The sequence below is a fragment of the Bicyclus anynana genome, chromosome 5 (genome assembly GCF_947172395.1).
Source record: "Bicyclus anynana chromosome 5, ilBicAnyn1.1, whole genome shotgun sequence".
In the NCBI taxonomy this organism is placed as follows: Eukaryota; Metazoa; Arthropoda; class Insecta; order Lepidoptera; family Nymphalidae; genus Bicyclus; species Bicyclus anynana.
The window spans coordinates 4,259,124-4,275,042 of NC_069087.1; the positions used below are offsets into that span (position 1 = coordinate 4,259,124).

The window sequence follows — 15,919 nt, forward strand, 5'->3', positions numbered from 1 at the left end:
CTTTTGACACGACCTTTGAGAGAATCGGACAGTGGATGGACACAGTTGGGCTGCAGCTAGCAGAGCACAAGACTGAAGCAGTTCTTATAACAAGTAGGAAAGAGCTAGAAACCATGACACTGCGAGTTGGAGAACATGAAATCACATCTCAGCCCTTCATCCGGTACTTGGGAGTAATGATTGATGCTCGACTAAATTTCAAGCAACAAGCAGAGCATGTAAGTGCAAAAGCGTCGGTAGTAAGAACGGCCTTAGCACGACTAATGCCTAACATAGGAGGTCCTAAACAGAATAGGAGGATACTATTATCAGCAGTGGTCACATCCGTCCTCACATACGGAATATCCTTGTGGGGCGACACACTCCACATACAAGCATCACGCAGAAAACTCTTGCCTGTATACCGACTAAGTGCCCTGAGAATTGCCAGCGCTTTTCGCACGGTATCCGACGACGCAGCATGCGTTATCGCCGGGATGCCGCCAATCGAAGTACTTGCTGTAGAACGGAAAGCCCTTTACCGGCAAAAAGGTTCAAATCTGAGTCATGAGGAACTAAAAAGTGAAGAACGCCGAAATAGCATGCGCAGATGGCAAAAAAGGTGGGACAATTCGGTGAATGGCCGGTGGACGTACCGACTTATCCCAAAACTGGATGTATGGTTGAGCCGCAGACATGGAGAGGTTAACTACTATTTGACACAAATGATCTCAGGACATGGATGCTTCCGAGAATATCTCTATAAATACAAGCACAAAACATCTCCAAAATGTCCGTCCTGTCCTGAAATTAACGAAGATGCAGAGCACGTGTTCTTTACATGTCCTCGCTTTCAGTCAACACGCAGTGCCTGGGAGAATTCCCTCAAACGAAGAAGCAGGCCCGAATCCCTAATAAGAGACATGACGTCGTCAAAAGAGGCGTGGGAGGCGACTAGCTTATTTGCGATGGAAGTTCTCCTAGAGCTTCGCCGCATAGAGAAAAGTGAAGAAGAAGAAGCTATGACTTGAAACACTTGAAGAAGCAGTAGTGCAAGACTGAGAAAAAAAAAAAAAAAAACACACACACACACACACACACACGCACACACACAGAAACTTTCGCCTTTTTTAATATTAGTGTGACTAGCGACATAGAGTATGCTTCTTAACGGGACTTACACAATCAGCCTATGCTTCAGAGAAAGAGAAGCCAGACAGAGTGGTACCGTAACGCGTAACGTTTCGAAGCGGTTCACCCTCCCATAAGAAGTTATTACATAAAAAACAGCCGGCGATGGAACGAGGAGTATGTTAGGAGTATCTCTGCGTGATCGAATCAGAAATGAGGAGATCCGCAGAAGAACCAAGGTCACCGACATAGCTAAATGAGTTGCGAAGTGGCAATGGGCGGGGCACATAGTTCGAAGAGCCCCACTCGGTAGACTGACGACATCAAGCGAGTTGCAGGGATTCGCTGGATGCAGGTGGCTCAGTATCGTGATGTTTGGAAGTCCCTACAATGTCCTGCAGTGGACGTCCATCGGCTGATATGATAATGATGATGATGACGTAAAAAAAATCCAAACTTAATTTTGTGTGAATGAGAAAGACAGTGCGAAAATTTCGCGTGTAAATGTATGGGCAATACCTAGTATGCAATTAGAGTACTTATTTATTAAGGCGTTCATATCTAGCATTAGTATGTTATATTGTTGCGAGATGGCACATAGTTTGAACGGTAAAGTTGCTTTGGTGACTGGTGGTGCGAGTGGGATCGGTGCGTGTACAGTGAGAAGCTTATTGGAGGAAGGTGCAAAGGTATTATCTTTAATTTCTCTTTATTTGTAGTGCATTCATAGTAGATTCATTTGTTATGGCCAAAGGAAACATACGAGACAGAATGTAGAGAAAATTTATACCGCACCTCAAACTAGTACGAACTTAAAATTTTGCATATCCTTTTAGCCTGAACCTTTTTCATTTAAATGGTAAACTTATTTTTTTTTAGATAATAAAAGATAGTTTTAAATATCTATTTTTTTTAAATTAAAAAAAATAATTATATCCATTACTCTATGGTAAAACCTGGCCATGATTAATACGAGGCGCATTTTGAACCCTCGTAATTTTAATTTTAAGATTTCGACTTTAATTACCACCATTAAATGATGACATAGCTTGACATTTTAACAGTGCTTGTAAACTTAGCCTAATCGAAATAAATGAATTTTGAATTTTTTTTTTGATTTTTTTTAATAGGAATTCATAATTTCTACAAATCGGCTCATGATATAAGCATTCCGATATAATTATCAATTATTGTAATTTATGAATTATTTAAGTCTATAATAAAAAAATACAGTATCAGAGATAACTTCATAATAAAATTTCATATAATTATTATTTATCGAAACTGATAAGAGTATGCTTATTTATCTACTTATAATCTAAGATCCTTATTAAAAACGTTATTCACCCATCTGTTTATTGGATGAAGTGTTTTATATCAATTTTCCTGGCCAAACTATATTTGACCATTATTTACTATCATATCAACTATAGTTTGGCCAGGAGATTTTGAGGCAACATATTTTTAAACATCCTAATTTTTATATAAAGCACATTTCATCCATTAAACAGATGAGTGAAGATCGTTTCTTATACGGATCGTAGACTATTAGAAACGCCCTTCACCCATCTGTTTAATTAAAGGCTTACTAGCAATATATTTTTTAACATACTAATATTATAGAGCTGAATAGTTTATTTGTTTGTTGGAACGCTCTACTCAGAGACTACTAGTCCAATTTGAAAAAATATTTCTGTGTTAGATAGCTCATCTATCGAGGAAGGCTATAAGCTATATATTATCTCCGTATTCCTACCGGAACGAGAACCACGCGGGTGAAATCGCGCGGCGTCAGCTATTTTGATATAAAAAACTTTTCATTCAATAGTGAGATGGGTGAAGAACGTTTCTAATATGGATCGTCTACTATTAAACATAATAGGAGAAAGTTATAATTTCTTCATTCCGCGCCTTGGAGAGCACGTAAAGCCGTCGGTCCCAGCTGTAATTATTATTAACATCTGATCATAATGTATTTTTAAGCCATTCTGCCAACTCACATTGGACCAGCGTGGTGGGTTTAATAATCTCCATAAACCCTCTACTACGAATAGGAAGGCCTGGCCCTGTAGTGGGTTAGTAAAATAGGTTGATAATTAGGTACCTACAATTAATCATCATTGCTACCCAGACTTTTAATATTTTACAGCATGTAGCAGTATTAGATATAGAAGTAGAAGCAGGCAATGTTCTACAAAACGAATTAAACACAAAGTATGGTGAAAATAAAGTGACGTTTATCGAATGCGATGTAACCAACAAAGAAACGCTGGTAGGAGCATTCAATGCAGTGCAAGAACAAAATGGTTACATAGATGTGGTTGTAAACAATGCTGGCATTTTAGATGACACTCCAGAGAATTTTGAGAGGACAATTAATATTAATTTGGTAAGTGATACACATATTTTAAATGTTTACCTGTCTGTCTGTGTTGTACAGATGGTCTAAGATCCGGCATAAGGCATATATACCCTCATCAGTTATTTATTTGGAAACCTATTTGCATTGTATGAATGTGAATATTTTCTATCATTTATTTCTTATCCCTAAAAAATAACAGATGAGGGTGTATATTTTTTAACATACCTATGCATTATGCCGGATCTTGTACTAAGAATTTCTCTTCAAAGCGGTAGCAATAGTCTAGTGTAGCAGCGGTAGCATACAAAAAAGAGACTTAAAATTTAAAATTCTATAATGTTGAAGTTCAAGATCTTTTTATCAAAAATTACCTATTTACTAGTTCTACTTCAAATGCAGTAAGGATTCAATTAATAAAAAAATTGAAATTTAATCTTACTGTACTTCGTTTTCTTCTGATTGCGTCAGGGCCGTAGGCTCCTTAATGGACGTCAGCAGCGTCAACCGGGGGTACTAAACGGGGTCTTACTGTAGATAGATTGTTGATAAAATGACTTTAGCTTTCTTAATTAGGTTACTTACCTTGTATGAAGGACATGAACTTATACGGTTACTATACTATACTTATACGGTTAGAAATAGCATCTGACAGCTTTGTTTGCTTTCATGTGAATATTGTAAATATATCTAATGCAGAAAAAGTGTCGTCTACACCACAGTCGGCCTCGGCTTCGGCCTGCCCGGACACGACCTGGTCTAATATTCTTCATCTTCATCTCTTAGGGTTTTCCAATCTATGCTATTACTTTGATTTATGGAATTTTAGATAGGAAAAACCGATATCTGGAGGAGACAGCTATGAACGATATGACCGCCGTTGTGCATACTTGTATGGTTTTAATAATCTTGTAGTTTTTATATTTTTGTGTGAATTTATCTATCTAAATACTTTTGTCTTTTCATTTCAGACATCTCTAATAAGAAGTTCCTTACATTCATGGAAAATTATGCATAAAGAGAAAGGTGGATCAGGTGGCACTATTATCAACTTTAGTTCAGTTGCTGGGCTGCTAAAATTTGAAGCTATTCCGATTTACAGCGCCACCAAAACAGCTGTGCTTAAATTCAGTACTTGCTTGGGTGTAAGTATATAATATACAGTGTAATGGACAAAGAGATTACGATAGGCAAATATTTATGGAAGTTAATATAGGCAGATATTTATAAAAGGTTGGTCTAAGAGCCAACATTAGAAATATGTACCCTCATCTGTTATTTATTAGTAAAAAGAAATAAATGAAAAATAATTCACAGTGACACAACAAATAGTTAAATTGTGATTAGACACATTATTCATACAAAATCTAGGAAACCATGAACTAGATTGTAACAGCCCTTATTCTCATGCTAACTCAGCGAAATACTTCTCATGCTCGTTGACCATTGCATTTAATTTTTAACGTTAATCATTCGCTGGTTTCGCGTTTGTATTTCGATGTGGTTTCGATTCAGTTCACAATCCGAGGACTGTGGGACTGAATCGAATTAACTTTAACTCTGTTTCTTAATTATATTTTGTATTATATCATGCATAAATACACTTAAATTAAGCCTAAAATAAGCTTTTATTTGAAATTTTAGACGACTAAATAATTTATGAGGGTATACTCGTATAAATAACATACTCAACTGTTTATATACAAGAATCTCTCTGATCTGGCAACTGTAGTGTGAAAGCAGGCAACATTTACGTTTTCTATTCTGTTGGATACATTTTTATAACTATTGTAAGATCTTTTAAATTAACCAATATGGGAAGTAGATTAAATAAATTTAATAAAAACAATAATGATTTAGTACTCTCCGCCCGAAATTTTATTACTTAGGTAACCTGTTTGCAATGTGTCAATGTGAATATTTTCTCTAATTTATTTTTATCCCACATAAATAATAACAGATAAGAGCATATATTTCTATTGCCTGATCTCATACTATTATACCTATTAACGAGTCTGTACGCGTGAAATTTTGAAATTAAAATGTGTTAGAATTTCAGCCAAATCAGCCCCTGTAATCAGCCCCTGTACCCAAGTGGCACATCGATTCTCTTTCTACGATCGCAAACGCTTCAAAAACTAAAAAAATGTATGGGAATGACAGATCTTGATCACGTGACCTGTCTATAGCAAATGTTATTTCCTAACATTTTTCTACTTTTCGAAGCATCGACGTGCCACTTAGCTACAAGGCAGTTTAGTTGTTGCGGCGCGGCGTGTAGGAATACAACAATTATATGAGCCGATGGACATCCACTGCAGGACATGGGCCTTTTGTAGGGACATCCAAACATCACGATACTGAGCCACCTGCATCCAGAAAATCCCTGCGAATTGCTTAATGTCGTCAGTCCACCTGGTGGGGCGTCGTTGTAATATAGGTTGTCATGGGTAAATTTCCAACGGATATATTATTTTAATTTGATTTGTTTCAGGATGAAACACATTATACAAGAAGCGGAGTGCGTGTACTGGCTATGTGTTTCGGTGTGACGGACACGCCTATTTTAGAAAATAATACCAAGTTATTTGATGAGACAGCTAAAATAAACTTTAAGGAGTTCAAATTACAACGGTATGAAACAACAATATCTTTATAAAATAAACCTCATGTCATGATGTATTTGCCGGATTAAGCCCTAAACGACTGTTTAAAACCTAATAAATAATAGTTACAACAAAGGAAAAGCCATAAACTAAGTTAATTTAAGAAGCGGTCCCGTAAGCGTATATAATAAGGGTACGAACGGCGAAGAGTTCTTAAGCCAATTTCCGCCGCCGCCAATGGTTACCTTTAAAAAATCATGCATATTATTTGTTGTATCTAGATATATGAGAAACTGGAGTTTATATCACGCTGTATGAATTTCTTTTTATTAGTGACGGCTCTTCATCTACATCGTTCGCCACTGGTACTCGTTCTGAGAGGACACTCGAGCTCAGCAGTGAGCCGAATATGGGTTGATAATGATGATGAATCTTAGCGTGATTTTATTTTAATTAATAATAATTTATGTATGATAGCTTTATTTATTAATTTTCAGGCCCGAATCAGCAGGTAAAGCAGTCACAGAAGCATACAAACAGGGAACTAGTGCTAGTGTGTGGTTGTCCAACGCTGACGAACCAGCCTTAGATGTTACCAAAGACCACAGCAAAAGCATGGAATCGTATTATCAATACCTATATGTTTAAATAAAATGTATCTTATAATTGTCTGTATAAATTTCAAATCATTAGACAATAGCGAACGCTTGCGCCTTCGTCCTCCCTTCACCATCATCATCATCATCATGAACATGGACGTCCTCTGTTGGACATAGGCCTCTTGCATGGACTTCCGAACAAAAAGGTCTCGAGCCGCCAGCATCCACCGGCTCCCTGCAACCTCCTTATCTGTTATTAGTCCTCCTAATAGGGGGTCGACCAACATTGCGCTTTCTGGTGCGGGCTCGTCAATCCAGCATATTAGAATCCCAACGTCCACCGGCTCTTAGCACTATGTGCTCTGCCCATTGCTACTTCAGTTTCGCGACTCGCTGAGTCATATTTCTGATTCGATCTCGTAAGAAACTCCAAGCATAGTTCGCTCTATCGCTCGATAAGTGAGTTTGAGCCTTCTTTTGAGGGCCACAGTTAGCGACCAAGTCTCAGATCCGTAAGTAGATGACTTAGACCTCCATAATTCGGCCCAGTCGTGAATCCATTTTTAGCGGATGTCTACTAAGTATAAACTGTCTCGATGCCATTTATGTACTGCTTCATTTATGTGCGTTAAGCGGTTTTTCGTTATGACATTTCGCTTAAGGTGGACGTTAAGAATGTCCGCTAGCTTATTATAAGTCCAAGTCTGAATATCGTCGATAACATTTATCTGCCTGCCTTCAGAAACGGCGGTAGAAAAAGTACAAATAGTAAAACTTGACGTTTCAAGTGCTTTAAAAGTCTACTTGAAAATGCAGCAGCAGAAGAAGAAGCACCAGCAGCAGAAGCAGCAGCAGTAGTAGAAGCACTAGGTAGTAGTAGTAGTAATATTAGTAGTATAGTACCTATAGAACTGAATATAAAACGCTAAACACTTTTTCCGTGATAGTAGGTACAGTACTGACTAAAAGATGCAACTTTTATTTTGTCTTCTTTATCTATTCTGTTTTTATCTATATTACTGTTTGTTTAAATATTGCAATAAGATAATGAACGATCTCTGAGCTTAACTTACAAGATATTGCGAATTTCACGTTAAATTAAATATATATCATTGTGATAGGGGAGAGATTGAATGGAAACAATTGATAGTCTACATTTAGTAAAACGCTTGTTGGGCGAAGATATAAAAGGTATTCAAATAGTTATTAAAAACCTATCATTTATTTTCGTATTCATCGAAAAACCATTATGATTTCGACTATACATTATCTGCAGTCATACTGCAAATAATCTAACACTGTAATCACAGATTACAGTGTTAGAGTTTTTGGTGGTACGGATTTAGAATCTTTGTATAGAATATATATATATTTTATTTTTATTATTACAATAATTACTTTTTATGTGTATCATCCAATTAATTTTTATGTGTATCATGTAATTCAGATCCAGTCCGTAAGAACAAAGTTTTATAAAAAGTGGACTGTTAATACAGTTACAGACCATCTTTTATTACTTAGGTAGTCTGTTCCAAGATGTCATACAGTTTAAACGGAAAAATAGTTTTGGTGACCGGCGCTGCCAGTGGAATTGGTGCTTCTGTAGTGAAATTTCTGCTTCATGAGAATGTGCAGGTACTTAATAATCTTTAGTTTATGACTTGTAGTCTAAGAGCCGTGTAAGAAACGACATTCACCCATGTTCAATGGATGAAAAATATTTTATATATGTAGCCAGGTCTGGCTGGTGGGAGGCTTCCGCCGTGGCTAGTTAACTTAGCTGCATTATTGTTTGAATGTTCATTCTTTTGCTCAACTTTACAAGGGTACTTCACGTAGTAGGGTAAATCGTAAATTTCAATGTGGAGGCTATTTTTATAAGAAATTACTACTACTAGCGAATACTACTAGCGAAGGCCTCGTTACCGTTAACCTGCCTAGTTCCCGTTACCGTGGGAATAGGGGACAAAATATTATAACACTCAATAAAAATACTTATTACGCTTTCTATTTAGTAGATCCGGAGATTAGCTCCTACAATCAACAAACTTTACCTCTTTATAATATTAGTATGGATGTTGAAAATGCAATGATTCCTAAAAGAATGGACCTTTGCTAAGTGGTATGACGATTCTCTTTCTATATAAGCTAACGCTTCGAAAACTAACATAATGTATGGGATCGACAACATGATCACGTGACCCGTCGATAATCACCCTCATACATCTATACCTACTAATAACTAATGGTCCGAAAAACTCTTTCAGTGTTAGATAGACCATTTATCGAGGAATGCTATAGGCTATATATTATCCTCGTATTCCTACGGGAACGGGAACCACGCGGGTGAAACCGCGCGGCGTCGGCTAGTTTTTTAATAAAATGAAGCGATATCGTTTGTTGAAAGAGATTCGACGTGCCACACGGTAACAGGCCAAGGTTTGGTGAAGATGTACAACTTATTTCAAAATATTCAAAATTTAAAATTCATTTATTTCAAGTAGGCTCAGTTTACAAGCACATTTGATACGTCAGTTGATTGTTTGTAAAAATTCTATCACTGTGTTATAATGTATTATATTATAATGTAGATACATACACAAAAGGTATGCATAAATGATTCAAAGTCTCGCGGTTTTTCTAACACAATGGGCGTCCCACAGGGTTCAATTCTGGGTCCTTTTCTATTCCTAGTGTACATAAACGATTTACCACACCATGTTAGCGGCATCTGTGAGATAGTACTGTTTGCTGACGACACATCCCTAATTTTTAAGAGTGACAGAAGTAAAGATAATTCCGACGATGTAAACCGTGCCATATCGCATGTGTCGCATTGGTTCACTGTTAACAACTTACTTTTAAATGCAAAGAAAACTAAATGTATTGAGTTTTCATTACCAAATGTTATAAAATTAGATAAGTCTATAATGATCAATGGTGAAACACTAGAAATAGAGAATTCCACAGTTTTCCTGGGAGTGACCTTGGATTCTAAACTTCAGTGGGGTGCTCATATAGAAAAACTGTCAGGTAAACTCAGCTCAGCTGCTTTTGCAGTGAGAAAAATAAGACAGTTTACTGATGTTGATACAGCTAGACTTGTTTATTTTGCGTACTTTCACAGCGTAATGTCTTACGGTATTTTGTTGTGGGGCAAGGCTGCTGATATACATTCTATATTTGTACTTCAAAAAAGAGCAATTCGAGCAATATATCAACTAAAATCACGCGAGTCCCTTCGTCAAAAGTTTAAAGAAATAGGCATTTTAACAGTAGCCTGTCAGTATATATATAACAGTATAGTTTATGTGAGACAAAATATTAATTTGTACAAACGAAAAGGAGATGTAAACCCACGTCTTACTAGACACGGGCATAAGTTAGTTATTTCTGCATATCGTCTCCAAAGAGTTAAAAAATCTTTTGTGGGTTTGGGTGTACTCTTCTATAACAAGATCCCCAAGACTGTGATGGACTTGCCAATGCACAACTTTAAGCAATGTGTTAAAAAACATTTACTTAGTCGAGGTTACTACACTATTGATGAGTTCCTTAACGACAAAGGTGCTTGGAGGCCATTGGATCAGCTTCCACCTTCACACAGGAAATAAAACTATAAGAAATTGTAATTTAATTGTTATCAAATGTAAATTGTAATACTGTATGACTTTTTCAAAAGAGCAACTGTTGAGTTTCTTGCCGGTATCTTCTCAGCAGAACCTGCCTTCCGAACCGGTGGTAGAATCTTTACAAATAGTCAACTGACGTGTCAAAAGTGCTTGTAAACTGAGCCTACTTGAAATAAATGAATTTTGAATTTTGAATTTTGAATTTTGAGTATGTAATACAATTATCACTAGCTAATTAATTATGTAAAAGTAGTAAGAAATGAAAATAAGAAAAAATATTTTATGTATTTTTATTACACAGCGTATAGCAATGTTGGATGTGTCTGAAGAAGCTGGGAAAGCTCTACAAAATGAATTAAACTCAAAGTACAACAACAACAAAGTAATCTTCGTAAAGTGTGATGTTGCTGACAAAGAGAATCTTCTACAAGCATACAAAGTGATAAACGATGAAATCGGTTACATCGATTTGGTTATAAACAATGCCGGGATTTTAGGCGATAGTCCAAATTCCTATATGACGGAAATCAATATTAATCTGGTAAAGTTAGAACTACGTTGATTTTAATATTATATTTGTATAGGTACTCCATCATCATCTCCTTACCCTTATCACACTTAAGTGGGGTCGGAAAAATATGTTAATCTTTTCCATTCGTCTCTATTACTCGTCAACAGTCATCATCCACTCCTTTTACACACATGTCCTCTTTCACACAATCCAACCATCTCTTCTTTGGCCTTCCTCTCCTCTTATGTCCTTCCACTTGCACATTCAACATTTTTCTAGTAATATAATTTTCTTCCCTACGCATTACATGTCTATACCTAGCTAACCTTCTACTCCTCAATTTTTCTGTCACTGGCGCCACCTTCAGACTTCCTCTTATACACTCATTCTTTATTATATCTATTCTTGTCTATACTATCTTATATACTAATACCTAATGTAACATACCTAGATTAATCACCTAATAATTTAATAAGATCTATTCTAGAGTTTAAGTTATCATGATGGATAGGTACTCATAAAAATGAGGTCAACCCAAGGACCATTTTTATTCATGACAATATTGTTAAAACGTTGTGTGTGTGATATATTTATGGCGATTTGGACAACACTTTAATCGAGGAAAATCACGGTGGTGAGGCGTTTACATTCTAAGTCATCTTTCAGACTTTGGTGCGTCCAGAAATATGCCCCTAAAAATTCACTATCACGGCTATCTATCTTAATTTTTTTTTACATGAAAATTGACTCTGAGGTTGTAATAATTATAATTTTATAAAATTTATTGGTTTGTTTTTTTTTTTTTTTTTTTTTTTTTTTTTTTTTTTTTTTTTATTGAGAAAGAATACAATAAGGAACTTAAGCTAACTTATCCTAATAACTATACAAATCATGCCCACGTGGAATGGTGGCAAGAATACTGGCTGCATTTCCGCGCTGGACAGCCAGGCTGATCCTTTGCGCAAAAAATGAGCCAGCCCTTCTGTCACCAGTCGAGGCAACAAGCCGCGGTGAAATAGTACGGAAAAATTTTTTGGCACTGCGACTCCATGGCCCAAGGGTCTCCACGGCAAAAGGTACAAATATGTAACTCTCTGTCAGAGAGGCATACTTGAGCCACTTACCGGTTTCAGCTTTTTCTGCTGCGGCTCCCGGTCTTGATTCTGTCTCCCTGATATGACACGGTGCTAATGTGTCGACGCATGTAGCGTCCCACATTAGGGCCCGCCCCATTTCCCAGGGAACCAGCGTCAATCCATCAGGTCTCTTGCCATCATCCCGACTGATTCCTAACGGCTCGATTAGCGCAGGAATATTTATGGTGGCAAGAGCCCTTTTTATTATGTCATTAAGAGAGCCATGCCGAAATAGCCTACCGCCACTCCTTTGGCATGAAAGCCCGTGGATTCCAAATTTACTCACCTCTTTCCCACATGGACATTTGTGCTCTAAACACAATGGTGTACCCAATCTGAGTCCTAGAGCCACACGAAAACTTTCGTTGTCTAATAAAGTGCCAAGATTTTTCGATGGCAAGGCATGGAGCCAATACCCAGATTCCTTTTCGGATAATGCTAGAAGCCTGGCTCTATCTACAGCACTTGTAAGATTTTGAACTAAATTTTCATGTGTCAGCTGAACCAATGGAGCATCCCAAAGTTTTTGTGTAGTACGTTCCTTTGGGATGTCAACGTTGGGACATCTGACCTTCCAACTCTCTAGAGCCTCTGTGGCATAGGTTATGCAAACTGAATTGGAATTAAGAATACGAGAACTGAGCTCTTTTATACTATGCACAGAGGAAAGAAAAGCCGGAAGAGCAACACTAGAAATTTTTCGCACGCCGATGCCACCGTATTTGACCGGTAAAGTAGCTTGGTTCCAAGACTGATCATCAAAATGCAAATTTAGAATTTTTTCAAGTGTGATTCGTAAGGTGGCATCCATATTTTCGAGTTGACCAGGAAATTTCCAAATTGGGCTAGAACGTAGAACGTACATTAATTTAGGTACAAAAAGGCAATGTTTTAGAATCGAAAAAGCTATGTGAGAATTTAGAGAGCCCAATTTGTCTGTATTAGCCGAAAATGTTTTGAGTTTTTGATCCAAATTGGGTTGAATGGCTTCGTCATAAAGAGGAGCACCAAGTAGGCAAAGTGATTGCTTGTTAACTATTTTAATATTGGGAGCAATTCTATTAAATAATTCAAAAGCCAGTAATTGTCGTTCTTGCGACAGTCTTTCCGTGAAAAATAATTCACATTTCGAGTAATTTAGTTCTAAACCAATTTGACTAAATTTTTGCTTAACTTCGTTAAGATCTTTTAAGACATCAATCACGTTGCCTCCAATAGTTCCATCATCAAGATACCATATGTTAAATTTAGATGTTAAATTTGAGATATGGCTATGTATCCCTAAGCTGAAAAGGGCTGGACCTAAAGGATCCCCCTGCTGAACGCCTACACTAGATTTAATACCGTTATTTCCAAAAAACAATTTGGTATCTGAGCTGTAACATTGCCAAACATATGGGTAAATTTCAGGAAGATGCGTTGAAACTTCGTTCAGCAAAGTTGCCCTATCCAAAGAATTGAAAGCATTTTTCACGTCTACTTTCAGCAGTACTTCAACCTCGCCATTCTTTAAGAATGTACGAGCCGAATGTACTGCTGCCTCACAACCACCTTTACTGGTTTGTTTAAAACAAATGTTTTTTTTTTGTGTTTAGGTATCAGTAATTACAAGTTCTTTACATGCTTGGAACACAATGCACAAAGAGAAAGGTGGAAAAGGTGGTACAATAATAAATGTTAGCTCAGTGGTGGCTCTAACAAAAATTGTGAATGTTCCAATATATAGCGCTACAAAATCTGGCGTACTAAAATTCAGCACTTCATTAGGCGTAAGTATGACATTTGCGACTATGTTACTAACTGACCCAGAAAAAGTGGTTTTGCTTCATAAATTATTATTTACGTAAGGGTATGAAAAAATTTTCATTTTTTATTACGAAAAATAGACGTTGGCCGATTCTGAGACCTACCCGATATAATACTAAATTTTATAAAAATCGATCCAGCCGTTTCGGAGAAGTCTAGTAATAAATACCGCGACTTATAAAACTTATACATTATTTTATTCTGATCATAATATAGGTACAAATTAAGTTCTCTCTTAAGTCTCTTAAGTTCTCTATTACTTGTTAAAAAATATATCGCATTGTTTTTTCAGTGTTGAATCAGCAGCGAAAGCAGTGATATAGATACAAATTAAGTTCTCGTATGTAATGAAACTATGAAAGTAATCAATCTAGTATTATATAAAAATAAATATTTATTGTAACTGTTTGAGACTTATTAATTGTCAGACAGACCGACATAATTATTTAATTTTGCATTTCTACTTTATGTAAGGAATTAGTATTCAAATCTGACACAAACTCAATGTTAATACAATTTTAACTATGTTGTTAAAACCCTTACTCACAAATCTCAGATAGGACGGTGATCTTAATAAGCATGTTTTGTTTTTGTTTTAGAATCATTTGCACTATTCGCGTAGTGGGGTGCGAATTATATGTATTTGTTTTGGTGTTACAAATACGCCTCTATTGAGAAATTTGCATAATGTATTTGACACGAGTGCAGAACCATTATTAGCTAAAGAAATGAAGAAGTTTAGGACACAAAGGTACAGTATGTTCCAACACTGGATAACCTTTCACTGGTGACATGGGGTCTTATAGACCCAAAAGGGCTAGTTTAAGCGCTTTGTTTATGTTCTCTGGGCCCAGCAGCGTAAGCATATTAAGTTATCCATAATATCTATATTAATATTATAAGACGAAAGTTTTTTATATTTGTTTGGATTGAATCGGCTCTGAAATTACCCGACCGATTTGAGAAATTCTTTCACTAATGAAAAACTACATTATCACAGGGGTCATTTTCACTAGGCTATCACGGCTCATGCTATCTATTACTTGTTAAAAAATATATCGCATTGTTTTTTCAGTGTTGAATCAGCAGCGAAAGCAGTGATAGAAACGTACAAACAAGGAGCCAGTGGCAGTGTCTGGATATCTACCAGCGATAAGCCAGCTATGGATGTCACCAATACTTACGATAAAAGCGTTCAAATGTTTGATGATTATGTTTATAATTAAAATTATATCATATTATTATCATTTGTTTTTAAAAACAAATTATCATTTGTTTGTACATACAACATAAGTTAATTTGAATAAGTTACGCAATGTAAACGAATACATACCTACCTATATGTATTTTTTTATTTATAAAATAAGTATTTTCTATTTCTTTCGCTAATATTGCCGTTTCCATCCAATAAGCCGAAAGAGTGTGTTATGTCAGCCACTGACGATCAAGTAAACTCACATGCCTGCAGCGCTAACGGCTTGGCAGCCGATAAAACCGATCGTGTGTTGGTCTGGATCTGTATGATGTCAATGTTGTTAACTTTAGGAGTAGGACAATAGTGCAGCGGGCGGGGTTAGAATCATATCGGTGTTTTTTTAATCAATTATTTCGGTTTTTAGTAGGTATTAGAATAAAAAGTTTATTGCATTATTCTCTCTAATCTAGGGTAATTTTTATTCCGAAAAAATCAATTTACGCGTACAAAGTCGCGGGCGCCTGCTATTTGTTATCAACCCATATTCGGCTCACTGCTGAGCTCGAGTGTCCTCTGAGAATGAGAGGGGGTAGGCCAATTAGTCCACCACGTTGGCCCCATACGGATTGGCAGTGTTCACACACGTAGAGAATTAAGAAAATTCTCTGGTATGCAGGTTTTCTCACGATGTTTTCCTTCACCGCTTGAGACACGTGATATTTAATTTCTTAAAATGCACACAACTGAAAAGATGGATGTGCATGCCATGGACCGGATTCGAACCAATAGCCTCCGGAATCGGAAGCAGAGGTCATATCCACTGGGCTATCACGGCTAGTTATTATTGGAATATAATTATGATTTATACGTATAAACCTGTATAACAGAAGTCCTCTATCTTGTTTGCCATACCTACTCATTATTATGTCTTTATAGGCAAGGAATTTTTTAATCACAGTATCTAA

The 15,919-nt window shown here is 36.5% G+C and overlaps 3 protein-coding genes across 3 annotated transcripts; all 3 read left to right on the forward strand.

The window, feature by feature from the left end:
- Positions 1-1,700: 1,700 nt before the first annotated feature.
- Positions 1,701-7,532, forward strand: LOC112051335 (15-hydroxyprostaglandin dehydrogenase [NAD(+)]-like). Its single transcript, XM_052881845.1, has 6 exons — positions 1,701-1,799; positions 3,260-3,499; positions 4,441-4,614; positions 5,964-6,103; positions 6,573-6,698; positions 7,463-7,532. The coding sequence occupies exons 1-6, from the start codon at positions 1,701-1,703 to the stop codon at positions 7,530-7,532; spliced, it is 849 nt and encodes a 282-aa protein (XP_052737805.1).
- A 678-nt stretch (positions 7,533-8,210) lies between these two features.
- Positions 8,211-13,414, forward strand: LOC128198122 (15-hydroxyprostaglandin dehydrogenase [NAD(+)]-like). The gene is made up of 3 exons (XM_052881846.1): positions 8,211-8,309; positions 10,608-10,847; positions 13,364-13,414. The coding sequence occupies exons 1-3, from the start codon at positions 8,211-8,213 to the stop codon at positions 13,412-13,414; spliced, it is 390 nt and encodes a 129-aa protein (XP_052737806.1).
- Positions 13,415-13,563: 149 nt separating this feature from the next.
- LOC128198114 (alcohol dehydrogenase 2-like) lies at positions 13,564-15,076 on the forward strand. Its single transcript, XM_052881735.1, has 3 exons — positions 13,564-13,722; positions 14,359-14,510; positions 14,835-15,076. Exons 1-3 carry the CDS (start codon positions 13,588-13,590, stop codon positions 14,983-14,985), a joined length of 438 nt encoding a protein of 145 aa, XP_052737695.1. The 5' UTR covers positions 13,564-13,587; the 3' UTR covers positions 14,986-15,076.
- The last annotated feature ends 843 nt before the right edge of the window (positions 15,077-15,919 follow it).

Excerpts from the sequence above, each read along its gene's own strand:
- LOC112051335 (XM_052881845.1), top strand. The coding sequence starts at position 1,701 with ATGGCACATAGTTTGAACGGTAAAGTTGCTTTGGTGACTGGTGGTGCG. Across the intron at positions 4,615-5,963 it reads AATTCAGTACTTGCTTGGGT|GATGAAACACATTATACAAG; the intron begins GTAAGTATATAA and ends GATTTGTTTCAG. Across the intron at positions 6,104-6,572 it reads AAGGAGTTCAAATTACAACG|GCCCGAATCAGCAGGTAAAG; the intron begins GTATGAAACAAC and ends ATTAATTTTCAG.
- LOC128198122 (XM_052881846.1), top strand. The coding sequence starts at position 8,211 with ATGTCATACAGTTTAAACGGAAAAATAGTTTTGGTGACCGGCGCTGCC. Across the intron at positions 8,310-10,607 it reads TGCTTCATGAGAATGTGCAG|CGTATAGCAATGTTGGATGT; the intron begins GTACTTAATAAT and ends TTTATTACACAG. Across the intron at positions 10,848-13,363 it reads CGGAAATCAATATTAATCTG|GAAGATGCGTTGAAACTTCG; the intron begins GTAAAGTTAGAA and ends GGTAAATTTCAG.
- LOC128198114 (XM_052881735.1), top strand. The coding sequence starts at position 13,588 with ATGCACAAAGAGAAAGGTGGAAAAGGTGGTACAATAATAAATGTTAGC. Across the intron at positions 13,723-14,358 it reads AATTCAGCACTTCATTAGGC|AATCATTTGCACTATTCGCG; the intron begins GTAAGTATGACA and ends TTTTTGTTTTAG. Across the intron at positions 14,511-14,834 it reads AAGAAGTTTAGGACACAAAG|TGTTGAATCAGCAGCGAAAG; the intron begins GTACAGTATGTT and ends TTGTTTTTTCAG.